The sequence below is a fragment of the Panthera pardus genome, unplaced genomic scaffold, assembly GCF_024362965.1.
Source record: "Panthera pardus isolate Hobbes unplaced genomic scaffold, ASM2436296v1 HiC_scaffold_20, whole genome shotgun sequence".
In the NCBI taxonomy this organism is placed as follows: domain Eukaryota; kingdom Metazoa; phylum Chordata; class Mammalia; order Carnivora; family Felidae; genus Panthera; species Panthera pardus.
In genome coordinates this window covers 74,304,311-74,327,080 of record NW_026526766.1, presented here as the reverse complement: position 1 = coordinate 74,327,080, position 22,770 = coordinate 74,304,311, and the positions used below count along the sequence as shown (strand labels likewise).

General features: G+C 44.6%; 1 protein-coding gene across 1 annotated transcript; it reads left to right on the top strand.

Annotated features, from left to right (window-relative positions):
• The first annotated feature begins 607 nt into the window (after window positions 1–607).
• Window positions 608–22,146, top strand: TNFSF15 (TNF superfamily member 15). Its single transcript, XM_019454048.2, has 4 exons — window positions 608–1,074; window positions 12,495–12,537; window positions 13,260–13,307; window positions 16,556–22,146. The coding sequence occupies exons 1-4, from the start codon at window positions 853–855 to the stop codon at window positions 17,008–17,010; spliced, it is 768 nt and encodes a 255-aa protein (XP_019309593.2). The 5' UTR covers window positions 608–852; the 3' UTR covers window positions 17,011–22,146.
• Window positions 22,147–22,770: the final 624 nt, after the last annotated feature.

The window sequence follows — 22,770 nt, the reverse complement described above, 5'->3', positions numbered from 1 at the left end:
TGGAACTAATCAGAGAAGAGAGAAGTCAATGTCCTCTTTTCGTGAGCAGTCACCTTTATGACCTCACACTCTTTGCTTAGACAACTGGTCTACTCAGGCAAGGTATGCACTTTCCTTTCAGATGGATGTGTGGTAGAGGCAAGAACCCCAAACAGTGATTTTGAGGAACTAAACCATCATCCTAGCTCCTCTGTCCTAATCCCTGGATGACCTAAAGCAAGTGCCTTTCACTTTCCAGAACTTTGGTTTTTCCGGCTGTGCAAGAAAAATGAGCTCCTATGAAGCTCAAAACTGCAGAGGGCTTGGCAGCATTTTGCACAGCAGTGATGCAAACACGATTTCTATTTCCCAGTCTGCAAGCCACACCACACATCTCCCGGGCCTTCACTTTCACTTCCAGAAGCGGCACACTCCCCAGACTGGCATGGCTGGAAGGTCTCCAGCGCTGGGAACAGCTATATTTTAATTCGCCCCGCCCACTGTCTTGATGGATTCTTTTTCTCCTCCTCCAGGGACTTTCCTCACTTCCTTCTGTAAACGAAGGAAGAAGCACATGAGCACACTGTATATAAATATGCTTGGGAAAGCTTTCTTCTTCTTCTTCTTCTTCTTCTTCTTCTTCTTCTTCTTCTTCTTCTTCTTCTTTTTTTTCTTAAACCAGACTTGGTTTCTGTTGTAGGCGGTGCATTCCCTAGCCAGGCGGGGCCCAGTGTGTTGTGGAAGGGGGAGGGGAGAGGCCAGGGGGTGGAGTAGGCAGTGATTAATGCACCCACTGTGAGAGCCTGTCTTCTATTTAATGGGGGGTCTCTCTGCCCAGGGGGAGTCAGAGCCGTCTCCAGGACCAGCGGGAGCATGGCAGAGAATCTGGGGCTGGGCTTCAGGGAAACAGCCAGCGTGGAAATGCTGCCCGAGGAAGGCAGCTGCACCCCCAAGGCCAGAGCCAGGTTAGCAGCCAAGAGCAGAGCACGCTGGGCTCTCACTTGCTGCCTGCTGTCGCTCCCCATCCTGGCAGGACTCACCACCTACCTGCTTGTGGGCCAGCTCCGGGCCAGAGGAGACGCCTGTGTGTTCCAGGTAAGCAGTCTCTCCCCTGAGCCCTGAGCCAGGGGCCCACTGACCTGCTGCAGGCACCTGGCAGCCACTGCAGCTGTGGACAGACTCCTTTGACCCACCAAGCTCCCTGCTTCCCCATGCTAAGGAAACACCATGGGAAGGGCAGAGAGGTCCAATCTGGTGTTTATCCTCAATGATTCCAGATGAATTGTCCTCTTTATGTTTATATGGGAACAACCTCCAATAACATAGTTTTAGATAATTACAATCATAGTGTACTGTGACTATTTGGGAATATTCCTTTTCTTAAAAAAAAAAAAAAACCTCCTTAAATTATATAACTAACATATGTCATTGAAGAAAGTTAGAAAACACAGATAAGGAAAAGATGATAATTATCATTACCCATAACCACATCGAAGTGACCACTATTGATATTTTGGGGTATAGAATTCTGTATTTTGTAACAAGATGAGATTATTTTGAGTCTACAAATATGTTACGATTTTATTTATTGTTAGTAAATTCACAGCAGTATGATGATATAGATGATTGCATTATGTTCCTGTATATGATATGTCTGTGCTATAATCTAACCAACCCCCTTTCTTGGGTTTAGAAATATTCTTTTTCAATGCTCCAGAAAGAATCTCTTGCCTTGTTTTCTATCTCTCACACCTTGCTGGGGGCTCAGGGTAGAGGAGCTTAGTCAAAAATGAATGTAAGATGTAGGGAGAACATTGGTGCCAAGTGGGGTGGGTACAGGTCTCAAGGGGAAACTTACAACTCTGGACTAGGAACATCAAAAACCTTAAAGACCAAAGAAAGTGTCATTCAAATAATACCCTTTTATAAAAAAAAAAAATACTCCTGCGAATCTGTCATGACTGATTTCATTTCAGTCAAAGGTATTATATGCCAGAGGAGAAAACAGGCTTTTTAATTGATTTAACTGGAAGTCTGTCTTCTAAGCAATGCTGGCTGGCTTCACAGCAGGAACACCAGGAGAGACTAAGCCATGGCTAATATGTAACTCTCACCACCCACTCAGAGTCAGCAAACAGATCTTGATTCAGGCAGCAGGGTCCACAGCCACATGTCATCATTCAGAAAACATAGAAATACGCAGATAACCTGGAAATGGTGTCATGTTAGAGAAGAAATTCAAGGCATGGGAAGTCAGGCTGTGACCCCTAAGCCACCTAACCCCCTAAGCTTCCTATGGAGTCAAACCAGAGCATCTCGTCGGTGTTCTGGGATTCTGTCCTTCTTTAGCCAGAAAGAGACAGTTGTTCTGGAATGAGACAGTTTTTCTGGAATGAGGCATTGAGAGACCTCCAAAAACCTGAACTCTCCTGGGATCTGTAAGGAAACAGTGCCTCTGCCTAAAATGATGTCTTGAGATCCCCTATTTCGGCAGATGCCAAAGAACACTTTTGTTGATCTAGAAGACCATCGGGTCTGGAAGCACCTTGGGGTTAGCAACCGTGGGAAGCCGGTCACCAGCCCTTGGTGGCGGAATGCCACGGTCCACAGGGCTGGTAACTTGCTCCATCAGGAAGAGAGCTTGAGATACGAGCTGTCACTACACAGGGAAGCCCACAAGAGAAGGCATGAGTGCCTGCCCTATCATAGGTACTCAAGAAAAAAAAGGCTAATATTGCATTCTGTGATGCTTAAACCAATCTCCCTGGAGAGCAGACATGCAGAGACGGTTAGTGCTGTGGTTTGGCCAGGCTATCCAACTTCTTGGTGCGTCAGAAGAAGAGAAAGGGAAACAAGGGTGAGGCTGGGGCACATGTAGCAATCAGAGTCTTGAAAAGAAACACCCGGCCCATTCAAACAAGAGAGTTTAAAGAAGAATGCTTAAAGCGTTTGGAAAGGTTCAAAGAAGAGTCTCGTTGCCGAAATGCAGAAGAGCTGGAAGCATCGTGAGGTTAGCAACAGTGGGAGGCTGGTCATCACCTCTTGGCCTGAAAGAGCAAAGGGAGGGAGCAGTTTTAGGGGGACCCAGGGAGAATGAAAACATAGGAGAGGGCTGGCTGGAGGCGCTGAGGGTTAAGTGGAGCCTGTCTGCTTGCCAGACAGCAGGGAGGGAACAGGAAAAAGGGCAGGAGAACTGGTCACTCTCTGCTCCCTGCTTCTCATCCCACTGGCCAGATTGGAAATCAGGCTCAAAAGAGCCAGGAAAGCAAGAGTGCCCAGAAGACAGCCTCACAGGACACAGGGCGGGTCCAAGAAGGGCAAAGAGTGGATCCTACTGGGTTAATGGAGAATAACCAGTTCAGAAAACATGGAAAATAGGATTCAGGAGGGAAAACTAGGTCACCAGGGAGAGCTTGAGTGGGCAGAACTATGTCATGGCTCGTAGACATCTGAGTTTGAATTCTAGCTCACCCACCTCTGGCTGGGTAAGAACAGGAATGTGGTTTCGTTTCTTTGAACTTGTTTCCTTTTCTACCAAAACAGGATTCACATGTCAACCCTCTGGCAGCACTGATAAGATAAGTGCAGGAATGTAGGGAGACCCACACACCGTTACTGTGATAGCCATCCTCACACGACGCCAGACACCCAGCAGCTACTGAAAACCAGTAGCAACTGGTGTAGGAAATAGCAACAAAGACAGTTACCAAAACTGGTAAAATATACATATTTTAAACTGGACTCTCCCTTCAGGGGTCATGTAAGGAAAGATTCAAGGTGACAAAATCCTTAACCCAGGTAGGTTTGCAGAGCAGAGATCAAAATCAGATTTGAAAAGATTTATAACCACCTGTAGGGGAAGTGTCCATAAATATGGCATCAGTTGTATACATCCTGGCACCTCCATGCAGGGAAAATCTGCAGTTGCCACTATTTTTAAAAAAATGAAACATCTCAGGGCACCTGGCTGACTCAGTTGGTTGAGCCTCTGGCTCAGGCCATGGTCTCAAGGTTCGTGGGTTCGAGCCCCGTGTCGGGCGCTGTATTGACAACCCAAAGCCTGGAGTCTGCTTTGGATTCTGGGTCTCCCTCTCTCTCTGCCCCTCCCGCTCCCCTCAAAAATAAATACACATTAAAAAAAATTAAAAAAACAAAATGAGACATCTCTAGATGTAAGGATGGAGAATTTCTCCAAGATATATCATTAATTGGGAGGAAAAAAAAGGTACCTAATGGTACATAGAATGGGGGACATTCATTTTCAGGAAATATATATATTCATATCTATGAATGTTTTTATAAATGTATAGAACCTCTCAGGAAAAGGACAAGAGATTGGTAGCTCTGCCCACATCTAGCTTGGGGAACTGGGTGGTGGGGCAAGAGAGAAGCATTTTTAAACTTATACCTTTTTTGTACAAAATGTATATGTTACATGTAAAACAAAACCCAGAGAGATAGTAAAATGTTTTAGGGTCGTTAGACTCCTGGAAGATGCCAGGTATCTGGGAAAAACTCAGTTTAAATTCTTGCCTAGATACTTCTTAGCCATGTTACCTAACCTCCCTGGGCCTCAGGCTCCTTATGTGTGACAGGGGATACTTAGAAATAAAGTATTTAAGGTGTCTGGCAGGAGGTGGGAGATTAGTAATTGGTAGCAATTATTATTATTATGACCAGGGAACTTCCTGTTCATGGAAATTACATCAGACAGGGCAACTTCTCCTCCCGCTCTGGAATCACCAGGCCAGAGAGTGGGTTTTGACCCTGGAGGAACTTTCTTGTTCTCTGACGTTTTGTGAGCTATCTCCCTGCCTCCTTCTCCACCCTGGCCTTGCACCCACAACCCACACTCCAATCCGTTCTTTGCCAGCTGCCCTGGACCACGGCCCGGGCTTTCTTGGGGCCCTTAGTGGCCTCGATTGCCCTCAGGCTGGGTCTGTGAGCCCCCACGCTGGCCCACAGGGGCCCTGAGGCCAGGCCTCCATCTTCCCCAGCCACTGCTCTGGCACATACAGGGTCTGTACTCCAGGCATGGCAGAATGTACCATGCTGGCTCAGCCCCAGCCCGGCGCACGGTGGGCACACAGAACTGTGCAAAAAATTGTCAGGGATGTCATTAGCAGCATTGTTTCTTTGGACTGAACCACGGCCCTATCTCTGTCCTTCCCCTCCAGGTCCTCTTCTGGAATCCCCACACACTCTCCCTACTTTCTTCTTGCTTCCTTACAACCTCCCTTCCACCCCTTCCTGAAAACCCCTGCAAGACTCCTAGCCCTTGTTCCCTGCTCGCCTCTCCCCCCCCCCACGCCTGCCCCTGAGACACACCCCAGCCCTGGTCTCCATCCAGACCCACGGGACCCCACAGTGATGCCGACTGAGGCCTCAGAGTTGCACAGGTTTGAGGGAATGCCATGGCTCCACCACATTACATCTGTGACCCTCTAGTAACTGATCATGTACCAAACACCATTCTAAGCTTCTTCAAACCTAAGGTTCTGAGAAGAGTAAATGAGATCATGCCTATGAAGCCCTTAGCCTGGGGTCTGGCATGTATCCATGTATGATACATTTGCTATTATTACTAGATGCATCATCTCGGTTAGTCCTTGAAACCGCACAACAAGGAAAGAAAGTGCTACTGTTATCTCCATTTTAGAGATGATGAAACTGAGGCCTAGAAAATCTAAGCCACGTGACCATTGGGATTCAGATTCAACATATACGTTCCTTCTAAGCACTACACTGTTTCTGCCTGTGGTGTAAACGCAGCAAACCATTCACTTCGTGGCATGGTCAGGAGGATTTGACAAGGATTCCCTAAAAAGTACCTGTCACATAGTAAATGCTCAATAAATGCTAATCTCCTCCTTCCCCTGGGGGCTCCTAGCTGTACCTGGCACACAGAAGGCACTCACAAAGGGTTAGCTGGGTAGAGAGAGAGGAAAGGATGCACAAGGTCCCCGGCCTCCCTAAGTCATCCACTCCCTGTCTATAACGTGGGGAGGTGAACACACTTGTTTTATAGCTCTGAGGTGAGAATTCAGCAAGAGGATGTTGGGAAGCTATTGCCTGATGTTCAACAGACACAATGCCCCTGCTCTCTCCACCTTGAGGGTGAGCCTTCTGTCTCACTCGGGCTGCTTCCTCTTTGGAAATGAGGGCAGTAATGACAATCCCTTTTCAGTGTTGTCTAGAGAAAACTAACAGATGGTTGAGATAAAAGTGCTTTGGAAATTGCAACACACAGAGCATTCAGTGGCCCTGCCTCTCCTGTGGCCTCAGCAAGTCCTGGCAAACCTGGAAGAGAAGCCCAACTCACGCCCAAGGTCAGGCTGTCGGTGTCAGGCAGAGAGACCACAGGAAAGGAGGGGGAACCAGCCATGGTGCGAACCCCAAATAGACACAGCAGCCCCGGAACTGGTGACTCCAGGATCCATTTGTTGACCTGTTGAAATAAACACACACATCACTCCGTGCCCAGCACTGTGAGCTCCCGTGTCCTCACCTGACAGACCACACACTGTCCAGCTGTAACAGGTCATCTCCCAGCCAGGTCTCCTTAATAAGGCCCAGCCACCCATGGCAGTAACAAGCGTGGGTTTTGAAACATGGGGAAGGGAGTACATTCCTTTCCCTCAAGCCCTTTGCACAGGAAGGGGAAGAAGTCCAGAAGACAGTTGTAGATGGAGGAGAGGAAGCCTCTTCTGCTGGGAGAAGGAGGAGACCTTCCAGAGGTCCTAAAGGGTTCAAATCTGCCACTGGTCGTAAAGAGACACAAGGCTAGCTTCTGTGTATCACTGAAGCGATAAAACCAAAAGGAAGTTATGCAGAACCAATAAGATGTACCACAAACTTTAACTGAGCCCAAAGAAAGAAGGAAGATAAATTGGATATCCACTTTATGTGTGTGGTCTTTCTTGGGCATCACGATTCTTCTGGGAGGAAAGAATTATTGCCTGCCTTCATGGATGGGGACACTGGGTCTCGCTGAGGTTAGGTGACATACCAAAATCAGACCGCTAGGAAACACTAGAGCTGAGATTTCCACATTTGCTTGGCTGTACACACCACATTCTTAGCTGTGAGCCACTCGGAATGTTGTGTGTAAAGCCCTGACCAGTGTGCCTTGGAGGATAATGAATTGAAATAGCCTTGGAATAAAACACTCTCCAGGTTGGATTTATCCCCGTGCGAGTACAGAGAGAAACAAAAGCAAAAGACAAGGAGACAACTGTCTGTATATTTCTCCTAGAAGTCCTGGGAGGATGCTATGGGTCATAGAACATTTATGTGTTTTTGCAATTGAGGCATTTATGACGGCAAGCAGTGGATATCTCTTCCTGTTTATGAGTATACAAGACAGTCAGTATGGGACACAGGAGAAAGGCTAAATGGGTCATTAGTTAAAACACACTCAAGGGATTTTTCTGGGGAAATACCAGTAAGAGAGTCTCAAAGACCATCTATCTTCAAGTTCGATTGTCCATGGTGTATACTCAGCTAATGTTTAGGGGGCTCCTGATACATGCCAGGGTCTGCACTTGGTCTACAAGTTCAGATCCCAGACCCTCCATTTACTCTTTGACGTTTGGCTTACAAAGGCTATAAAAAGGTAATGCCGGGGCACCTGGGTGGCTCAGTCAGTTGAGTGTCTGACTTTGGCTCAGGTCATGATCTCACGGTCCATGAGTTCAAGCCCTGCGTCAGGCTCTGTGCTGACAGCTCAGAGCCTGGAGCCTGCTTCAGATTCTGTGTCTCCCTCTCTCTCTGACCCTCCCCCGTTCATGCTCTGTCTCTCTCTGTCTCAAAAATAAAAATAAATGTTAAAAAAATTTAAAAAAAGAAGATAATGCCCTGGGGTGCCTGGGTGGCTCAGCCGGTTGAGCATCCAACTTCAGCCCAGGTCATGATCTTACAGTTTGTGAGTTCAAGCTCTGCATTGGGCTCTACACTGACAGCTCAGAGCCTGGAGCCTGCTTCGGATTCTGTGTCTCCCTCTCTCTCTGCCCCTCCCCTACTCGCACTCTATCTCTCCCTCAAAAATAAATAAACATTTTTTAAAAATCTTTTAAGAAAGGTAATGCCCTTCTTTGAGAATAACTGGAGCGGTAGACAAGAAACACACATAAACACCAATACAGGACCTCACACCCCGGAGCACCCAACTAGATACTAGTCTCCTTCCTCCATCCTTCTTTCTTCCCTGGTTGGAGTATTAGAGTAATTCCAAATATGCTTATAGCAATAGGTCATGGTTATTTTGTGTCAGGGATTACCAATTAGCATACAAAGAAAAAAAAAGTGAGAGAAAGAAAATCAAATGAGGAGGAAAATCCCCTGACCTATAAGAACTAAGGGGTTAAAAGTGCCAGCTTGCTTTGCTTGGGCTCATAAATGCTGGTGGCCACAGGTGCCCCACATTCCACTAATACAAATCCCCATGGGCAGACACATTTGCCTTTTCTGCCTCTGACTCCTGGCCAAAACTCACAACCATCAACAAACATTTCTGGAGCCATGACTATGCTGCCAGCAGAGCCTGGGATGAAAACCTTTGGAGGCTCCAGTCCTAAAAGATGATGGCCATCCAACTCTTGAATTAATTGTTTTTTATTTAAACAAAAACTCAAAATGTGGCATGTGTTCTAAAATAAAAAAGGTCTCTTTCTTAGTTTTTTAGATTGCAAAACTCAGGCTAAAGTCACTGAAGCTAAACCTTGCTTCATTTCTTGGCTCTATTTTCTTCCTATCTTTCTGACATCTGAGCAACAGCATATTTTGCCCTTTGGATAATCCAGCGGAAGTGCCAGGCACTGTCTGAGGCACCAGGAATCTGGTGGTAAGCGAGAGACAGATGGAGCGAGTCATTGCCCACAAGCAGCTTGAATTGCACTAGAGAGCAAAAAGCAATTAGCACACAAATAACAATATCACTTCAGGGAGTGATAAATGCTTAGGAAGAGAAAGCAATGGGGTCTTGGTTCTCAGCCAGTGGTGTGAGAAGGCATTTATGAGAGAATAAATCACATTTCCCAGGGATGCTCTTGGACTCTGTGACTATTCAGATTTGGAAGACAATGCTGCACCCCTCAGGAGCTAATGTCTCCTTGGTGCCCCCAGAGTAACCCAGAAGCAATGGAGATGAATCGGGCTGGAGGACACTTGGGAATTGTATTGGCCTGGTGTTGTCAGCAGCCATCCTGAGATCTGGCATGGAACCAGCTCAGATGCACAAACCTTTTCCCAAATAAGCTACTAGTTCTTTGTCTCAAACCTTCTCTTCATTCATTCCTGCTTCCCATCACAAAAAGCTTTCTCCCATGATAGAGTCACTCTTAAGAGAAGCAGCAATGGAAGGCTTTAGGTGCTGTTCTGGGAAAGAGAGTCCCAGCTGATGTTCTTGGGGACTCTTGGACTGTTGAGGTCTTCAACATCTGCCAACCAGCACTGTCACAGGCTCCAGATGTATAGCGGATTCCAGGCCACTGAAACCCATACACGTCCAACCATATATGAGAATAAACATGTGCCTAGGTTATAGAAATCCAGCAGAGCCCATAAGGAAATGTGTTCACATCACAGATACAGACTAATGGCAGCGAGACTCTGAGCCAAAAGGAATGTTCCAATCTCTTGGCAGAGCGTCTGCTTAGACAAAAATAGGCAGATATTCAAGGAGATTTCTCAGCAGAGAACTAAATGAAGCAGAAGACCAGCCAGGGCAGTATCATTTTGTACACAAGAGGATGTGACCGCACTCTCCCCAGTTCTCTTTGACTTCACCTTCAGTTTTCTGCCTCGTCAGAGATGGATTCTTTACCAGCTCTGACAACAGCAAATAAGGAAACAGGCTACAGAATGAGCTCCTTTCTAGGCTGCTTCTCTGCTCCCCCACCCTAGCCCATCAAAGTTATTGATGTTGGACAAGTAGTCACATCAATTGGGTTTAGGTCTTCCAAAGCCACTCTACTCACACCCCTATGCTAAAATGTATATAATGGGTTCATTTGGCAGCAAAAATCCTTGTAGTTTCCCAGCTGCTCCCATGCTCTGCTGGGCCTCCTTACTCTCCCACAAACTGTTGGCCTCTTCTGGAATAGCCGTTACTTTTTATCACCTGGCTAATACCTGTGGGACCTGTAAGACTCATTTCAGAGGTAATTTCCCCTGATTCCCCCGCTCCTGGGCCAGGTTCCTGTTTTCTGAACTCTGTGCTTCCCCTATTCTCACAGTGCACAGAACTGCTGGTACTTATCCATCCACCTCACCAGAGAGGGAGCTTGTCCAGAAGTGGGAAGGTACAATTGCCTAGGGCTAGGGATTCTGGAATTGATTGGCCTGGTTTAAAATCCTATGTCTCCACTTTCCAGGTGTGGGACATTGAGCAAGTTACTTAAGCCCCATTTTCAAATAAGGACATGAATAACATCTACCTTAGGAGACTTTGCAAAGCGGAAGGAGACAATGTGTGTGAAGGGCTAAGCATAGGTCAGTGCCACTAGTCATTCAACAGATGGTGGCTACACTTACTGCATTTCTCAGGCCCTTTGAGTCATTCACTGTGGTTGCCTCTCATGGCTGGAGCACAGAGGACTTGGAGAGGAGTAAAGAGCAGGTAACAAGAATGGGGTGGTCAACTGGAACCTTGAATGCCAAGATAAGTATTTGTGCCTGTGTCTTAAAGACCATGGGGAGCCACTGAAGATGTATGAACAGAATTGTGTCCCAATACAGTGATGCTTTAGAAAGAGCACTCTGAGAGCAAGCAAGGAGGTATTTCGAGAAGAGGAGAACCAGATGCAAAAGGACCAGCTAAGAGGCTCACGGGAGAATCCAGGAGAACAGCATGCTAAGGCCTGGAGGGGAGGCATAAATGAGAAAACTTCAAAATAGAAGTGGCAGCTTGGGTTTACAGAAGAAGAAAGCAGTGAGTTTCAAGCCTGGTAATAGGGGAAGCAGTCATGGTGCCATTAACAGAATTAGGAAGCAGACAATGGAGAAACAATAGATTCAGTCATTCAAAGACAGGATCTCTGTCCTCAAGAAGCCTTCCAGGGGAGGTTAGATAGTATGGCTTAGGAATAAAAAGAGCCTGGCAGTCTGGGCTCTAATGAGGTCACTGTTATCATAGACCTGCTCAAAGACCTGTTCAGCAATGACACAGCTACACCCACATGACCACATACACGTGTGCAAATAGCACCATGCCACAGACACATGTAGACACACAAAACACATCTGTTCCTACCCTCCCCCACTGCTGGAGCTGTCTTCTGTTACACCCACACGGACGCACAATTCTTCATTCACGAGTACAATCTCACACACGCACAGATTCTAAGACGTAAAACTGGTTATATGAAGCTCTCTGTCTGTGGGGACTATGTATTATAAAAACCCAATCAGAAGACTCTGAGGTGATTCAATACCATATCAGAAAAGGTTTTCTGGAAACTAAAATGTAAGGACTAAGCCAAGGACTTAGTTTGTTTTGCTCCTGAGCTTTACGTTCACACACACGAGTGGTGATTCCTTCATTTTCCATGAGTTCTTTGCCCTGACTCCTGCATTTTCTGTTTTGATCCTCATCTCAAATCTGGGAGTTATCTGAGGCTAGGGATGTTATTATTCCCATTTTACAAATGAGGACACCAGAGCTCAGAGAGGAAAGATCATATTGTTTGAGATCATATTGTTAATCAGTGTTGACAGCAGGATTCGAATTCGGGTCTGTCTGCCTCCAAAGCAGTCACTCTTTCACTCCCATGTGGTATCTGAAATGGCTGGCAAACGACGATTGCAAGGATGCAAATTTCTTCATGTATTTCATGGAAAAGGGGGGCTGATGGGTAGGATAATAGAGCCCTTATTTCTTTTTCTAGATCATTTTTAAAATTAGTTCCAATTTGGGGGGCGCCTGTGTGGTTCAGTTGGTTAAGCATCCAATGCTTGATTTCAGCTCAGGTCATGATCTCACAGTTCATGATTTCAAGCCCCGTATCGGCCTTGCTTGACAGTAAGGAGCCTGCTTGGGATTCTCCTTCTCTCCCTCTCTCTCTACCTTTAGCCCACTCATTCTCTCTCTCTCTTTCTCTCTCTCTCTCAAAATAAAAAAAATAAACTTTAAAAATTTTAAAAATAGTTCTAGTTTTTAAATCGTGGTGGAAAAAGAAAAGAAAACAAATGCCACCATTGGTTCAAATGATATAAGCCAAGACAGATGTCACAGTGTCCTAGAATAGAACAGGGAAAGCTCTCAGGACATAACTTCAAAGTTGAGCTTCCAACACAAGCATAGGAGAAAGAAGGTCCTCAGACTGCTAGAGGAGGAAAGGGGGGTGTTGGGCACAAGATTCCCCTCAATTACGTATTCTCGTTGCCGCATCCCTTATTCCAGAGTGCCCAGGCTAGGTGGCAGCAGCATCTTAACCATGCCCTTGCTATGGGCAGCTGTGGGGTTGGGAGACAAAAGGATTACAGGTGGTCTGAATCATATCTTTCTTTCCCAATAGACTCCAAAAGGGCGAGAGTTTGGACCTTCACATCAGCGAGCTTGTAAGTGTGTTCATAGCTGATGCCTTTTCTTGTGGGGAATGGGGCATTATCTAGTAGTTTTGGTATGTAGGAGGTTCAGAGGGATGCAAACCTAGAGGAGAAGTGAGGTTCCTCCCCGGTCATTAAAAAGACAAAATGGTGCTGGGGCCAAGTCCATGGCCTTTGGAGTTGATGGCCTCTGCCTCAGTTTACTCATCTGTAAGAATGGTTAAAATGGTAGCTACCTTGTTGGGTTGGTGTGGATTAAATCAGTAAATTCCTATAAAAGCATTAGAACAATGTCCCACCTGCTCCCTATCCCATTTGTTAGGCCATCGATCAATGGATATGGTTAAAGGGACCTTGCATAAGGTCACCTTGCTCCCCCTAAAGCAGTAGCAGGGAGGGAAGGGCAATGTGAGTTTACTGAACATAGACCATGTGTCAGGAATCATGCTGAGCACTCTCCATTTGTGATAGGAATTGATGAGCCCATCTTAGAAGTGAGAGAAACAGAGTGTTGGACAGGTTAGAAAATTGCCCAAAGTTATGAGCCAAGCTTCATTTGTGTTCGAGACTCTTTGTCCTGAGGCCTCTCTGTCCCTGGAGAAACAAAAACAATCTACAGTGGGCCAAGCTGAGGGAGAGGAATTTTTCTCTCTGGTGGCAGGCACATGCAACTCCAAAATACTGTCTTCCCTCCAGCCACCCTCTGACAAAGCATCTCTCTCTTTTCCTTACAGATACATCTCCCGGAGCTGGTGGGGATAAGCCAAGGGCACACCTGACAGGTATTTTTCTCCCTGGTGTGTTTTCCAGGAGACCATGCATGGAACATGGGCCCAAGATTTCTTTCAGAGAATTTGCCAAAAGTCATTCTAGGAGCTTCAAACCCAAAACCACACACCTTGGTAACAGACCTCTCTCAGTTGAGGGGTTTCAGATGTCTTCCTCCCTTAAGAGGTCCAAAGGCCCATGACCCTTGGGCATTTTCTTCCAGATTCTATCAGCCCTCTTCCTTTCTGTTCTGTCTCTCTCTTTCATTCACATCCTCAGTCATTCAGAAATGCCTTCCCTCAGAGATTCACCTAATTTTGAATCTGGTCGAAGATGAAAGATCCCCTGAGTTGTTCAACTTATCAAGTCCATCTGTACCCTATTGAGGATGAAGTGATTGGACATTTACATTCAAGGTAGACATTTCCAAAGAATTTTTGTTGATGTGAAGAGATTAAGAGCATCCTCATGATATCGCCAATATCAGTTTCCCAAGCCTAGTGTCGAAATTGCTGGCATCTGATGCCTGCAGTTGCATATACCTCAAAGACTCCGGAGAAAAGAGCAAGACCATGCACAAATATGTGTTAAAACCCCATTGAAAAATTAGAGAGTTAAAAGCAAACGTACTCTCCTGACCTATAAGAAAATTTGCAACCCACAGGGGGATATCCCTGTGGCCCAAGACATGTATCTTACTGTTTGACCAAGAGGAAAGTGTTTGTGGTGTGTTCTGAGTGAGGGGTAGGACCAGAGAAATACCAAGTCACCAATTACTTACCACTTGCCTTTAAGAATGGGACAGATTGAACAAACTGAGCAGGATTTTCCTAAGAGCAGAGTGTGGACATATCACCCCTCTTCCTACTGAATGGGGGACCTGGGGTGGTGGGGGAGAGGTAACTAGGTTCTACTGAGCTCCTAGTGTGTACCAGGCACTGTGGTAGGCATTTTACATCCATGATCTCATTTAATCTTCATTTCAGCCCAATGAGGGGGAACACTGAGGCTCTGACAAGTAAAGTCACTTGCCCCAAGTCACATGCATGTCTAGGAAGAGCTGAGATTCAAGTTTGACTCTTAGACCTGCACTGTCTCCATCACAACGTACTTCCTCCCCTAACTCCCACTTGCTGCAAAGTTGACATAGCTAATTGCATACCACTTTAACAAAACTTGCTTTGTCTACAGACTAAACGATTTTTGTCTCTGCATCGCCTGAGAGGATTTTTTTAATCTGTTGCATCATCCACATTGGGAATGGAGATGATCAGGAGCAAGTAATAAAAATGCCTTTCACAGAGTTTGCACAGAAGTAACAGAGCTCTCCAGGGGTCATTTAGTGCAGGGGCCAGAGAGATCACATGTGTCCTGAACATGTGTCACTGTGCAAAATAAACCATAGGCCAGTCAGCATCAGAAAAGGGGATTTAGAAACATCCAGGAACCAAGTTTCTAGTCAGCCACCAGGTGTGAAGGTTGCTAATTATTTCCTTAATCATAACCTATCCCTTAGCTGTGGCAGAAAGCACATATTGGTGATTGCCAAGGACTTCCAAAGAAGTCATAGGAAATTAAACTCTGTCTTTATTTTCCTAAAAAGTATTCATTTTACTGCAGATTATTTTTATTTGAAATCAATGACTTTGTCCTAACTCATTTTTTTCCTGCTCTACCCATACTTCATAAAAGCTTTCATTTATATGTCCAAGTATATCATGTATACTTGTAAATAATGCAAACATAAGACCATGCAAAAATATATAAGATGGAATAAACTTATTTTTTAATCTGCCAAAATGGAAGATACTAACTTATTTGAGGAAAGAAAATAAGTAACTGTTGAGTACTTGTCATATCCACCCATCAGGAGAAAAACGTCCATGTCTCTTTTGTTCACTTGATCTTCCAAACATGGCAATGAAGGGGCTTTATCTCCAGTTCACAGACAGAAAGTCAAGACTCAGAGAGAAGGGACCTACATCACTGATGAATAACTTCACATGCCATAGAGCCAGAACTGGAACTGGCCTCCGTGGCCCAAAGTCCCAGCCCCTTCCACTCCACCAGTCAATTATGCCGGCTTATATTTTGGCCTTGGTGGTGTCAGAGAAGCATTTCCAAATGTTCTGGATCTCTCCTTCCAATACGTACCCTGCATGTTGATTTTTTACTAAACACTGCCTGTGTTTCATGTAACCTTGGACCATGTCATTGCAGAGGAGCTATACGGAACATCTGACTCTGAAATACCCTCTCCGTCGGACAGTATGTCTGAAACAAAAGGCTAATCAATGCGAAAGCAGTTTAGAGCATATTGCTAAAAGCTAGGTATTTTATACACACTGTTCTTTTTTATCCTTTCCATGGGTGTTTTTTGTCCTTTGTTTTTTTCTTTTTCTTTTTTCTTTTTTTTCTTTTTAAGGAAAGAGATGTCAAGTGAAAAACCAATCCTTAGTTAGTAAGGAGAGAGTTTGTGCCAAAAGATATTGCAGGATAGGAGAAGGGAGAAGGAAAATCAGTCGCAATAGGGAGAATGCTCTGCCCATAAGGCCTGCAAGTGTCTCAGGGGTTAAGCTAAAAGGGGTTTTCTTTTACAGAAAGGAGTAAACAAAGGTAGAACCAACCAGGTGTAAGGAAGTGGGATGAAGGTTGGCATGTGTCATGTTTTACCCCGAGGGCAGCCTATTCTCAGGAGAGATTGTATGCTGGCCCAGGCTGAGTGCAGGGCCAAAGCTCAAGGGCCTGGAGGAAGGAGAGAAGCTTAACCAAAGTTTGGTTAACAAGCAGTATATTCCAATGGATCAGTGGGGACAAAACAGTTCAGCTAATCATTTGTGAGGCAGAGAGTGAGGATTTGGAGGATCTGGAGTCTGGTCTTATCAGAGATACGTAAAGGGGACAACCCACCAGTTTTATCTAAGCCATTTGGAGAAGTGGTTCTTTGCAAGGAGGCTGTTTTCCAAAACACAAAAGAGTGAGATTTCTTAACCTTCACTGTTTTCCAGGATCGCAGGGCTCAGGTAAAATTCTACATTATCAGGAAAGAAAATTTGGGTGCAGAGAGGCAAAGTAATGTGTCCCTAAGATGCTCCTCTCTGAACAAAAGTATGTCCACTTACATCACCACTCATTCCTCCTCAAGGAGCTTGTTAGTCATTGGTTTTATTCAATCACTACACTCTGTAAATAATAGGAGGCTCTTTTTGGCAAAGTCCACAAGTTCTGACACAAGCAAATTAAACCTCTTTTGTCTCTGCAGTTGTGAGACAAACTCCCACACAGCCCTTGAAAAATCAGTTCCCGGCTCTGCATTGGGAACATGAACTTGGCTTGGCCTTCATCAAGAACCGGATGAACTATACAAATAAATTCCTGGTGATCCCAGAGTCTGGAGACTACTTTGTTTACTCCCAGGTCACATTCCGAGGGACCACATCTGAGTGTGGTGAAATCCGTCAAGGGAGCCGACTGAACAAGCCAGACTCCATCATCGTAGTAATCACCAAGGTAACAGACAGCTACCCAGAGCCGACCCAGCTCCTAATGGGGACCAAGTCAGTGTGTGAAGTAGGCAGCAACTGGTTCCAGCCCATCTACCTAGGGGCCATGTTCTCCCTACAGGAAGGGGACAAGCTGATGGTGAACGTCAGTGACATCTCTTTGGTGGATTACACAAAAGAAGATAAAACTTTCTTTGGAGCCTTCTTACTATAGGGGCAAGGCAGACATCCTTGGGTGAAGGTCCTCTGCCTCCTAGTTCCTAATTTTCCTCCCTTATATGTAATTATAACAAGGGGTTTTTTGGAGCATTCCACAGAAACAGTGGTTTAACTATGGAATCTGAAGCCCGAAATTTCATACTTTATATGCCTAACTGATGAAAATCTTAACCAGAAAAAGGCAGAATAGAACAGACATGTGATCTTGGTTGCTTGGAAAAGTGGTGAGTTTCTAAACATTGGAACACCGATCACCAAATGAATGGAGATCTACTCAGAACATTTCCACTCCTTCATACTACACATTTGTCCCCAGTAGGTCCGATGATTGTGCAATATGATTATGAAATATTTGCTTCAATTCAGTTCAGGAACCATGAACAAAATCCAAAGCTCTAGAAAACATAAATCCTAGAAGCAAAATCCTTCAACGGTTTCCCCAAATATATACTTTAATGCCTTATCTAAAAAAAAAAAAAAAGAAAAAGTTTGGTATTTCTCATGAACGTTCTCAAAAAAAAAACCAAAAAAAACCCACACAACTGTTTTCATGCCATCTATGGCAAATGAGAAAAGCAACCTCTCCTTTTTTTATGTACATGGGCATCAAACAAGCAAATATGAGTTCCAAATGCATACCAAATACACAACAATAGCATTTATTTAGCACCTATTTAGCTCAAGTTTTCTTGAGCACCTTTCATGTTCTGGGCACTCCCTTGACCCAGAAGATACTATGAAGAACAAGACAGACTCTACTCAAAACTTGAATGATACCAGTACACAGCTCTTGGTCAAATACCACTCAACATACTCCAAGGAGTAATTCCAAGGCCTGACACTGGTACATAAAGTTTCTGGAGCTCTCCTGACTATGTAAGATATCCAGCTGATTAGGTCACTTGGGAAACTTGAAGACAGATTTCTCACCAACTAGACCAACTATGCAACAAGTGTGATGGACACCAAGAGACAGTAGACTTATTCTCTGGGTCTCAAAATCCCGATCACCAAACCTAGACAAGTTCACTTAGATCTGCTTTGAGGTTTGATTCACAATTTGATAGGTGGAGTGTTATATGGTGTTTTTCTCTTTGAATATTCAAGGGATTTAAATACGGTAAATCATAATCAGCTAATCAGCCCAGCCCAGGCTGGAGGAGGAGGGTGGACATTAAGAAAGTCCCTCCTGCACCACAGTGAGCTCCTACCCTCAAATCTGTAGGATTTTCCTGCACTAATATGCCAAGAGTAGGAGAGACCTTTCTGCTCTCTTAGCCTCAATCAACTTGTCTGTTAAGCAGGCATCTACCAGTTTGTCTCCCATGATCAGATGAGCTCGTGGGGATGAAACACACGAACAGCGATCATTCTGTGAAGTCTGAGTATGACACGGGGAGCCACATCCAGCACCTTGGCTCCTGGAATAAATGCTGCCTATTGTAAGAGACCTCATGAATGGGTATAAAAGCAAACTTGGCACCAAAATCACTCTTACCCTTGTTGCCAGGAAACTACAGAGGCACCAAGGTGTGTGATGGGGTTTCTAAGCAGGATGATTGGTGTAACAGTACTTGATCAATATTGGTCAAGTTATAATTAAATAAACATTGATTTCTGGTTTCTCAGTTGGGAGACTGAGTCTCTAAAGGCTTCAGTTTCCCACAACTGCCAGCACAGAACCCAAGGCAGCAGAGGGAAGGGTGTGGTCATCTCCACCTGATTCAAAAAAGACTTCATAAAGGAAGTGAAGCCTGAACCAGTCTTAAAAGAGAGTGGGCGGGGACAACAGATGGCCTCAGGGAAAGGGCATCTCAGATGGAGGAATTACCCTTTACTTAAAGCAGAAAGGAAAGGTTTCTCAGTAACTACAAAACCAGCTTGATAAGACAAAGCTCCTTCAACCTACTCCTAGAACAATGTTAGCTGGCAGATTGGGATAACGATATTAATAATTCTAGTCTGGCTCCAGGATCAGAACTCACACCCCATGGAGAAAATAAAATGCCCTGTCTACATTTGCATGAGTGCCCAAGCAATGTGGGGTGCAGGAGAGGATTTGCATGGAAAAGGCCAGAATGGCCAGCTCACCTTCTTCTTCACTAAAAAGAACCCTTGTTACCCAGGCTCTTCAGACCTGCCCACAGCACCTTAGGGGATCTGGTGGATGTGGAAATTCATCCATGAAATAGAAGTTTCCTACTATTCAAAAAGACTTGACCACTTTGGGTCAAAATCCCTGCCACGTATCTATTTTTGCGCCTGTCATAAGCTTGTTTGTCGAAGAGTGTACCATGCTGATGTTTTCACTGCTGAATTTGTTAAATCCCTGTATTTCGTACCGTTCAGAAAGGCCCAGCCGACCATTTCTAGGCGCAAGAATGAGGCGAGAGAATGCATAAGAACATGTGATGGTCTCCTAAAAAGGGTAAATGCGATGCATTCAGAAATTTGCAAGGGAAGAAGGAACATGCTTACGTGCTTTAGAAAATAGTTAATTTAGGAGGAAAATGCTTTGCTGGTTCAATGTGTCTCAAAAGGCTGAATTCAAATCAATTCCACATTTACTGAGTGCCTACTCGCCCTGGGGACACAAAGAGAAATTATTTTAGTCCCAGACGTGTTCATTCTAACTGCTCAGCACCTCCATTGTCTTTCATTTATATTGGCAGTATTAGCTAATTAATTAGCTAACTTTAGGCACGTGGATATTTTCTCATTAGGAAAATGGGTGCCATCTGATGAAGGATGATTATTAACAAAATGATTTGTGTTTACACTAAGTGTTTGTTTTTTAATAGCTTCTCAAAGAGAGTTTTCTGTTAATAAAAGGGAACACAATGAAGATACCATTTCCTCTGGTAGAATCCATCATTTAGGCCACAAATGGAGAGAGGTTATCATCTGCCACGCTTGAGTTTGGCCATCAACACCTTTGAAAATATTAGAACTTATGGATGAGGCAGAGGTGCTTTGAAAAGCCTGTATGCTTCAGAAAATATAAGATCTATGCTGAGAATGCTCAGGATCCCTAGCATTTTGACCCTAGCATGGGTTAGATCTATTTAGCAGAACGGCATTGCTTAAGCTACTAAAATTCCTAAGTGTTTTGACTAAGGTACAGTAGGACTTCCACATCCTGAAAAGTGTCTGGTTCAGTTCAATAACAGCGCATACCAGGGCCCTTGGCTCCATTTCAATTTAAGCTACGTCAACCCCAGAGGAAGTTCCACCTCCATGCTCGTCAGTAACCCCTCTGGATCATAAAAGATTGACTAGCTCAGTGTGCACGAGGCGTGTCCTTTGCCAATATTCTCTTGCAGGGTATTTTCCCCAGTCCTTTCCCAATCATGTTCCCATGATTGCGACACTGGGGATTAATTCTTCAGGACAGGATTATTTGTTATACTCTGCACCTTGCAAAACACATGCAGTAGTTTCCTGCCTCAAGATGCCTTGCTCTCCTAGGGCTTAGAGTCCTGAAATTGTTTTGCCATGTGTAGCAGAATTTATTTGTTTAAGCGTGTGCCACTATCCTGGATATTAACAGCTATTGCATCATTTTGGCAGCTGATCCTGGGGAGGATTCAGTGGACTGACTGTTAAATCCTGAATCCTTTTGCTCTAATGGTGAAAGAGAGTGAGGATCAGAGCAGTCACATCTCTGTCGTGCCCCACGCTGAGAACCATATTTAGAGCTACCCAAGCTCTGAGATGAATTTGCCCCCCACCCCTTCCCTCGCCCCATTTTAAGAAGAAAATATCATACCAGCCCAGACAGAAGTTACTTGTTCAGGGTCACACAATGAGTTCATGGCAGATCTAGAGCTAGGTACTGTCTTCCTGAATCATAATCCTGGGCTCATCCAGTTACCCTCTGCTCTTAGCAGACAGTGTTTTAATAACTGGAAGAGAAACTGTTGGAAGACGGGAGAAGTGTTACCAAATAACCATGGGTGAGGTGGGGGGCTTCTTCCATGTCTCCTTAGAGGAAAGAGCTAGGGCTAAGAAGTTGCAGTTTACAGGGTCATCATTTCTGGCTGGATACCCAAAGAAACTTTCTACCCTAAAAATAGAATGGCCCCAAAGAGTGATTTCTCAGGCCCTGGATACATTCAAGCAAGGGGCTTATCTTAAGGGTTTTGTAGAAGCCTTTCCATCATTGAGGTGGGAGGAAGGATGGAACCGAAGGATGGAACCAAAGGATGTCTCAGGTCTTTTCCGAATCTATGATTATGTGGCCATTTGTATTTTTTTTGAACGTGGCCATTTTTAAACTGACTTCTGTGTGTTCTATTGGATCCTTAAGAACCTGACAAGCCATGTCAAGAGTTCAGCGGCTCCCAGCCTACAACTGGCTGCAATTTCCCACTTGTTCAGAGAGTGCCCAACACCAAGTGACTGTTTGATCTTGACCAATAGAGAATGCCATGGAATTGTAGAGCCAAGGGAATCTGCACAGTTTATCTACTCCAAGTTACATCATTTTAATAATGAAGAAATCCAGGCTCAGGAAGGTGACATAAATGGCCCAATGTCAGACGGTAACTGGTAGCAGTGCTGAGCTAGAAGTCATAGCTCCTGACACCCAGCCCACAGCCTTTTCATTTCATCCATGAATCAGTTGTGTTGTGTTTTGTTTTGTTTTGCTTTGCTTTGTTTTGTTTTGAGCAGTCGTCACTTGACAGTACTCATCTAAATACTGGAGAGCAAGGCAAGAGAGAACATGACAGGCAAGTCCCACTCACCTGTCGCAAGCCTTCAGGAGGAAGGAGAAACACGATGTGGGGCCAATAAAGCACCTGACCTTAATCAAATGACTTTATTCCCAAAGTCATTGAAACATGTAACTTCCCCCACTTTTGTTCCAGGGGTATACAGATTGAACCGATGTAGGTATTTATGTGGTTTTACTGATAAACCCCATGCACTTTCACTGACTTTATGTTTTATGTTAAAACGTCACAATCCCAAGGTAAAGTGCATATTGTATGTTGTTGGACATGTACTTAACTAGTAAGCATCTTGTGTCTCCGGGCACTACTGTGCAAATTCTAATCACTGTGAATGATGTGTTGTATGTGTTAATGTATTTAATAGATGTAATTTAATAAATTGGCATTGAAAGCTGCGGAATGTTAATAATTAGATCAATCCTTTTGTTAACCTGTTCGTTTAATTCTCTTGCTAGATTAAGATCTAAGGATAACCTCTTGAGATCTTTAAAATTCATCTAGTGCTCTGTGTACTTGAATGCAAAATGGCCACTGATTTTTTGCAAGTTATGATGAATCTTACAAAAACGGTGAAGTCCCCAAAATGTGCCACTCTGGTCAAATGAGGGGAAGGGAGACAAGGAGGGGATCTACTGAGCTTCTTAGAAGACTCTGTGGTTTAGTGGCATATCCACCAATCCTGAGAAAGAGAAAGAGAAGCCAGAGAGACCTGTGTTAGTGCTTGACAGAGCTAGAATTTGGACCCAGGACCTGACACGGTATCCCACTGCCTCTTACAAAAATATAAATGGGCAAGAATCGAAAGGGTTCAACTCAGCCATCTCTCTCCATTTTCCAGAGCATTAGCTGGACTCACTAATATCAGGCTGGGGCCATACTAAATCGCCCTTTCTGTGGGTCAAAAATTGTCACACAGAAATATCATGTTTCCCGCTAATAGTTGCGTGTAAAATCAGACATGGATTAAGGGAAGATAAGGCTCTCCTCCAAAACTTCAGTCTCAAAATTTCCCTCCCAGG

What these genes read in the sequence shown, in the direction of transcription:
- TNFSF15 (XM_019454048.2), top strand. Translation starts at nt 853, where the DNA reads ATGGCAGAGAATCTGGGGCTGGGCTTCAGGGAAACAGCCAGCGTGGAA. An exon ending in GAGACGCCTGTGTGTTCCAG is followed by an intron (nt 1,075 to 12,494) that starts GTAAGCAGTCTC and finishes CTTTCCCAATAG; the next exon opens with ACTCCAAAAGGGCGAGAGTT. An exon ending in ACCTTCACATCAGCGAGCTT is followed by an intron (nt 12,538 to 13,259) that starts GTAAGTGTGTTC and finishes TTTTCCTTACAG; the next exon opens with ATACATCTCCCGGAGCTGGT.